Raw genomic sequence first — 7,764 nt, 5'->3', positions numbered from 1 at the left:
GGTCTGCACTGCTTATGGTCAAAGCAGAAACATTGAAAGGGAGATTCCAGAGATTCAAGGTAAACATATTCCCAAAAAGAAAATGAGTGGGATCCGTAAATCTTGAGCACCCTGGCTGTTAGTAAAATTCCAGGGCAAAATAAAGCAGAGTCTATATCTCACATTGAGAACTCTACTACAGAAAACCAAAAGGAATATAGAAAGTGGAGGAGTGAAATAAAAAAGAAATTAAGAAGAGAATTCATGAAAGGATGTTTGCGAGCAAAATTAAGATGATCCCCAGGATGTTTTATCAATACACTAAGCAATGGAGGATAACTAAAGGAAACCAACACTAAAGCAGGCCTGAAAAGGTTACAAATATAGGTATAAATGATGTTGGTATGGTTCATAAAGTACTTTGTGATTGTCTTCAAACAGAAGGGAACAGCACAGATATTTATGTTAAGTGTGAAATAGTAAACAGAGTCACATGACGTAAAGCAGAGAAACAAACCCTTCAGTCCAACTCAACCGTGCCAACCAGATCTCCAAAAGTGATCTAATCCCATTTGGCAAAATTTGGTCCATATCCCTCCAAACCCTTCCTATTCATGTACCCAGTCAGAACACTTTTAAGTGTTGTAATTGTACCAGCCTCCATCATTTCCTCTGGCAGCTCATTCCATACACGTACCACCCTCGGCGTGAAAAAGTTGCTTCGTAGGTCACTTTTATATCTTTCCCCTCTCAGCTTAACCCTATGCCTTCTGGTTTTGACTCCCCTAACCTGGCTATTCACCCTATCCATGCCCCTCACGATTTTATAAACCTCTATGAGGTCACTCTCTCAACCAGCGATGCTCCAGCTAAAACAGACCCAGCCTATTCAGCCTCTCCCTCTTGCTTAAACCCTCCAACCTTGGCAACATCCTCGTAAGTTTAACAACATCTTTCATTTAACAGTGAGACCAGAATTGACAGTATTCCAAAAGTGGCCTAACCAATGTTCTGTACAAACACGACATGAAATCCCAACTCTTATACTCAAAGCACTGACCAGTAAAGGTAACAATATTAGGGAGGGAAGGAATATTAGTAAGATTAGCATCCTGCTGGTTCCCAGATCCCTGGCCATCCTAATTCATTGGCTCTCTGCTTGCTGCGCACCTTCTTGCCCTAGATATTGCTGACCACTTCATTCCCATAATTACCTTTGGACACAGAGACCGGGGAATGTATAAGGATGTTTTAGGATGAGGGGCAATGGTGTCAGCAGAATCCACCACATGCTGCAGCACGGATATTGATCCACGGTACATCCTGTAGTTAGGTATCATTCCCATGCTACAGATATATTCAGGGCTGCACAGGGACTGATGTAATGCAAACACAATTAAATGTATCATAAATGTGAGACAATCATTTTCCAATCCTCAGTGAATTAAAAAGCGGAGCTGAAGAATCGGAACACTGCTGAGGTCATAGCTTCGTTTAAAAATTGAGCGAGGGATACACTGAATAATTACAGGTTAGTCAGTCCAACTTCAGGAGTGAGCAAATTAGTAAAATCAGTTCTGAGAGGTAGGATAACTTGCCATTTATAAAAGCACAGATTGAGATTTCTGAAGGGTAAGCATCATGGATTTGTTATGAGATGATCATATCTGACTAACTTGGTTGTGTTTTTTTTAAGGAAGCCACATAGATTGTTGATAAGGCTGGTGCAGTTAACATGATGTACAAGGAGATTATTACAGCTTTGATAAGGTTTCACAGAACGCACCAGTTAACTGTGGGAATCAGGCAATTATGCTCTGGATCTCAAAGGGGACAAATGTATCACGTATTTTCTCCCAATTTTTTTTAATTTAACCTGATTTGGAAATGCCGGTGTTAGACTGGGGTGTACAAAGTTAAAAATCACACAACACCAGGTTATAGTCTAACAGGTTTAATTGGAAGCACTAGCTTTTGGAGTGACTGCTCCTTCATCACAACCACCTGATGGAGGAGCAGTGCTCCAAAAGCTAGTGCTTCCAATTAAACCCATTGGGCTATAACCTGGTGTTGTGTGATTTTTAACTTTATTTAACCTATTTTGCTGATTAACCTGTACAGAGACACTATTACATACATCTGGAGCAGGTGGGAGTTGAACCCAGGTGTCCCAGTCTAGGGATAGGGACATTACCTCCGCAGCACAAGAGGACCTTCCCAAGCCTCTTAATAACAATATCTAACTAACGAATGTAACTGTGTACCAAATCATTATCATGGAATAAACCACATCTCGTTAAGATTGCACCTCCTTGTTAAGACTAATTGACAGTTGTTATTCCAGTACTTATAAACTAAATAAGCCTCTAGACCCAGTCAAGGCAAGATGATTGGAGAGAGCATCCTTCTATCTACACATACTGCATGGAGATCAGCGTTGTTGCTTAATATCACAAGGTACATCAGTGAAAGATTCATCCATTGGACCAGGCAGTTAAATTTCCAGAGAACTAAGAGAGTTTGCAGTTTTAAAGGGGTTTTGTTTATCGAACTACCCACACAGACTGTCAGCAGCTGCAAGCACTTGAGTGAATAAGCAAGTAGCCGGGAGCCTGTGGGAAGTCTGAAAAGAGAAAAAAAAGCTGAAGTCCAAGTGAAAGCCTTTACCAAGTCCTGGTAAGGATGCATAGAGCACAGAGATAGCAGTATGGGCTTGAAAGACCTTAAAGAGTGGTTGCATCTGGAAGTTACAGATTCCATTAGGAAGTTAGGAGCATTCCTAGCTTGAGGTTTGGCTAGGAAGGAAAGGCATTCCTGATGAAGGGCTTTTGCTCGAAACGTTGATTTTCCTGCTCCTCAGATGCTGCCTGACCTGCTGTGCTTTTCCAGCACCACTCTGATCTAAACTCTGGTTTCCAGCATCTGCAGTCCTCACTTTTGCTGAGGCAGGAAAGGTATCAGAACTTTGTAAGTGAGGGCAAGGGGAGAAACTTTAAATTGTTGGTGAATAATAAAGACGCTGTACTGGCTATAAATGAAAGAAAAGGAGTGCTTACACCTGCATGTTATAATCAGGGATAGTATAGTCAGGAGAATAGACATTGTTTCTCTGTGGCCAGAATTAAGAGTCCTGAAGGCTGTATTGTGTCCTTGGTGCCCAGGTTCAGGATATCTCATCTGGGTTGGAGAGGAACTTGGGAGTGGGAGGGGAAAGATCCCGTTTGTTGTGGTCCACATAGGTACTGACAATATGGGGAGAAAGAGGAACCAATGATTTGGAAGCCGTTAAAAACAGCGGAGGATGAATAAAAAGGCAGTAGGTTGGGAGAAGATGAAATATGAAGGACCAGACGGTCAGACCAGGTGGACTGCACCCCAAAGTTCTGAAGGAGGTAACTGAGGAGATTGTGGAGGCATTGGTGGTGATCTTTCAGAAATCACTGGAGGGTCCCAGAGGTCTGGAAAATGGCTGATGTAACACCCCTGTTTAAGAAGGGAGGGAGGCAGAAAGCAGGAAATTATAGGCCGGTTAGCCTGACTTTGGTAGATTGTAAAATGCTAAAATCTGTTGGTAAGGATGAGAGTATTTGGAAGTGATGGTAAAATAGGGCTGAGTCAAGGGGAGGTCATGCCTGACAAATCTGATAGAATTCTTTGAGGAGGTAATGAGGAAGTTAGACAAAGAAGAATCAATGGATGTGAACTATTTGGATTTCCAGAAGGCCTTTGACAAGGTGTCAATTAAGAGGCTGCTAAATAAAATAGAGCCCATGGTATTCAGGACAAGATACTGACATAGATAGAGGATTGGTTGACTGGCAGAAGGCAGAGAGTAGGGATAGAAGGGTCTTTTTCAGGATGGCAGCTGGTGACTACTGGTTGAGACCTGAACTATTCATATTATACATTAACGATCTATATGAAGGAACTGAGGGCATTGTTACTAAATTTTGAAGATGACATAAAACTAGGTAGAGGGACAAGTACTGTTGAGGAAGTGGAGAGGCTGCAGAAGGACATAGACTGGCTAGGAGACTGGGCAAAGATGTGGCAGATGGAATATAATATGAAAAAGTGAGGTTATACGCTCTGGGAGAAAGAATAGAGGTGTGGACTATTTTCTAAATGGGGAAAGGCTTTGGAAATCTGAACTGCAAAGGGACTTTGGTGTCCTAGTCAGGATTCACTTAAGATGCAGGTTCAGTTGGTAGTTAGGAATACAAGTGCAATGTTAGCATTCATTTCAAGATGGCAAGAATGTGCGAGCAGAGATGTACTGCTGAGGCTTTACAAGGTTCTGGTCAGGACACATTTGGAATATTGTGAACTGTTTTGGGCTCTGTATCTAAGGAAGGATATGCTGAATTTGGAAGGGATCCAAAGGGAGTTTAAAAGAATTATCCCAGGGATAAAGGATTTGTCATGCGAGGAATGACTGAGGATTCTGTACTTGATGAAGTTTAGAAGGATTGGGGTGGGGGGGGGGGATCTGATTGTCCAGGCCTCTCAGTATTCTGGAGGTTCAGAGTGGAGAAGATGTTTCCATTCGTAGGAGAGACTAGGACCTGAAACTGCAACCTGAGAGTGAAGGATTGACTCTTCAGAACAGATGATGGGAAATTTCTTCACCTGGAGTGTGGTGCATCTGTGGAACTCATTGCCATAGATGGCTGTAGAGGCCAACTCATTGAGTGTATTTAAATTGGAGATAGACGGGTTCTTGATTAGCGAGGGGATCAAGTGTTTGTGGTGTCCCTCTTTGTCTGTTTGTGTGCTTACCAGTGATAGTTGCTCATGTCTTTTGGTGGCTAGTTGGTGCTCTAGTGGCTAATTTCCTGCTGGTTTGTGCAGTGTGATGATTGTTGCTGCCCTTGCGGGGTATTTTGTTTATTGCGTTTGTTCTGGTGGCTGTAGCTGTGGGGTCTTTAACTTCATCAGTAGTTGTTTTAGTAGATTTGTGGCCAATGGGCTGGAATAGTCTGGTGCTCGTCTCTGAAATATCCCTGATGTACGGTAGGGTAACTCGAGTCTCCCTGAACATTACACTGGACAATTCGGCAGGAGTGGGCGGCACGGTGGCACAGTGGTTAGCACTGCTGTCTCACAGCGCCTGAGACCCGGGTTCATTTCCCGACTCAGGCGACTGACTGACTGTGTGGAGTTTGCACATTCTCCCCGTGTCTGCGTGGGTTTCCTCCGGGTGCTCCGGTTTCCTCCCACAGTCCAAAGATGTGCGGGTCAGGTGAATTGGCCATGCTAAATTGCCCGTAGTGTTAGGTAAGGGATAAATGTAGGGGTATGGGTGGGTTGCGCTTCGGCGGGTCGGTGTGGACTTGTTGGGCCGAAGGGCCTGTTTCCACACTGTAAGTAATCTTAAAAAAAAGAAACTAGTCACCAGGATACACACGCACCAACTAGCCACCAAAAGACATGACCGACTATCACTGATATCCGTACACACAGATGAACGGGGGCACCAGTTGGTCTGGGATAGGCCAAACATAGACACACGCAGGAATTCCCAGAGGCATGGCATTCAAACCGGAACTCCATTAACAAACATATCGACTTGGACCCCATTTAACAACCTCCCAGAGGCAGAGCCGGAGAATGTTATCAACACGACCACAACAAACGGAGACAGATAAATATGAAGCTGGACATAACACCAGCGCTTCACCAGAGGCTCACTGATTATGTTACCCGGCACGGTGACGAAACGTCTGAGAACAAACCCACATCCTGAGTTCAACCTGAACTTCGCTTTCAGTCAGTTTGATCAGGGAGGACCTGTGCCTCCTCCCGGGCGGCAGGGGGCGCCGTGAATGTACAATAACAGGGAGGACCTGTGCCTCCTCCCGGCCGGCAGGGGGCGCCGTGAATGTACAATAACTTGGAGGAGCTGTGCCTCCTCCCGGGCGGCAGGGGGCGCCGTGAATGTACAATAACTTGGAGGAGCTGTGCCTCCTCCCGGGCGGCAGGGGGCGCCGTGAATGTACTATAACCGGGAGGACCTGTGCCTCCTCCCGGGAGGCAGGGGGCGCCGTGAATGTACAATAACTTGGAGGAGCTGTGCCTCCTCCCGGGCGGCAGGGGGCGCCGTGAATGTACTATAACCGGGAGGACCTGTGCCTCCTCCCGGGCGGCAGGGGGCGCCGTGAATGTATTATAACTGGGAGGACCTGTACCTCCTCCCGGGCGGCAGGCGGCGCTCTGATGGGCCGGTTGTACCATGGTGGGCGGACCTGTACCTCCTCCCGGGCGGCAGGCGGCGCTCTGATGGCAGTGGGCGGTGTTTACAAGCACCACCTATCGAGGGTACTTCGCTGACTTGAGCTTGAAGTAATAAATAATAAAAGCACACGGGTCTGTGGAATAACGGAGTGGATGCAGCGATACCCAGCCTCGGGGAAGGAGAGAGATGGACACCAGCGAGTTATTCACCAGCTGCAGGAAGGGGGAACTCTCCAGAGTCCGGTGAGTGAGGCTGAGGCCCAACTACAGTCAGTTAGTGCGGGGCACGGCCCTGAGGGAGGTGGGCACACACAGAGCAACCGGGGGGGTGGGGAGAGGGGTGTGAGGGTGGTGCCAGTGGGGTGCGAGGGGGGTGTAGAGGGTTGTGCCAGTGGGGTGCGAGGGGGGTGTAGAGGGTTGTGCCAGTGGGGTGCGAGGGGGGTGCGAGACGGTTGTGCCAGTGGGGTGCGAGGGGGGAGGTAGAGGGTTGTGCCAGTGGGGTGCGAGACGGTTGTGCCAGTGGGGTGCGAGGGGGGAGGTAGGGGGTTGTGCCAGTGGGGTGCGACATGGTTGTGCCAGTGGGGTGCGAGGGGGGAGGTAGAGGGTTGTGCCAGTGGGGTGCGAGGGGGGAGGTAGAGGGTTGTGCCAGTGGGGTGCGAGGGGGGGGGGTAGAGGGTTGTGCCAGTGGGGTGCGAGGGGGGTAGAGGGTTGTGCCAGTGGGGTGCGAGGGGGGGGTAGAGGGTTGTGCCAGTGGGGTGCGAGGGGGGGGTAGAGGGTTGTGCCAGTGGGGTGCGAGGGGGGAGGTAGAGAGTTGTGCCAGTGGGGTGCGAGGGGGGAGGTAGAGGGTTGTGCCAGTGGGGTGTGAGATGGTTGTGCCAGTGGGGTGCGAGGGGGGAGGTAGAGGGTTGTGCCAGTGGGGTGCGAGGGGGGAGGTAGAGGGTTGTGCCAGTGGGGTGTGAGGGGGGAGGTAGAGGGTTGTGCCAGTGGGGTGCGAGGGGGGGGGGGGTAGAGGGTTGTGCCAGTGGAGTGCGAGGGGGGTAGAGGGTTGTGCCAGTGGGGTGCGAGGGGGGGGTAGAGGGTTGTGCCAGTGGAGTGCGAGGGGGGGGTAGAGGGTTGTGCCAGTGGAGTGCGAGGGGGGGAGAGGATTGTGCCAGTGGGGTGCGAGGGGGGAGGTAGAGGGTTGTGCCAGTGGGGTGCGAGGGGGGATGTAGAGGGTTGTGCCAGTGGGGTGCGAGGGGGGAGGTAGAGGGTTGTGCCAGTGGGGTGCGAGGGGGGAGGTAGAGGGTTGTGCCAGTGGGGTGCGAGACGGTTGTGCCAGTGGGGTGCGAGGGGGGAGGTAGAGGGTTGTGCCAGTGGGGTGCGAGGGGGGTGTAGAGGGTTGTGCCAGTGGGGTGCAAGGGGGGTGTAGAGGGTTGTGCCAGTGGGGTGTGAGGGGGGGCGTAGAGGGTTTGCCAGTGGGGTGCGAGGGGGGGGGTAGAGGATTGTGCCAGTGGAGTGCGAGGGGCGGTAGTGGGTTGTGCCAGTGGGGGATAGAGGTTTGTGCCAGTGGGG

General features: G+C 49.4%; 1 protein-coding gene across 1 annotated transcript in view; it reads left to right on the top strand.

Moving 5' to 3' along the window:
- Positions 1 to 6,272: 6,272 nt before the first annotated feature.
- abtb1 (ankyrin repeat and BTB (POZ) domain containing 1) overlaps positions 6,273 to 7,764 on the top strand; it is a 46,413-nt gene continuing 44,921 nt past the window's right edge. The window contains exon 1 of the mRNA XM_060835062.1: positions 6,273 to 6,456. Within this exon, the coding sequence (XP_060691045.1) occupies positions 6,401 to 6,456 (56 nt within the window). The 5' untranslated portion in view covers positions 6,273 to 6,400. The remainder of the gene's footprint in view (positions 6,457 to 7,764) is intronic.

Source organism: Hemiscyllium ocellatum, chromosome 14, assembly GCF_020745735.1.
Source record: "Hemiscyllium ocellatum isolate sHemOce1 chromosome 14, sHemOce1.pat.X.cur, whole genome shotgun sequence".
Classification (NCBI taxonomy): Eukaryota; Metazoa; Chordata; class Chondrichthyes; order Orectolobiformes; family Hemiscylliidae; genus Hemiscyllium; species Hemiscyllium ocellatum.
Note: the sequence above shows the minus strand (reverse complement) of the source record. Positions and strands in the feature narration are given on the sequence as shown.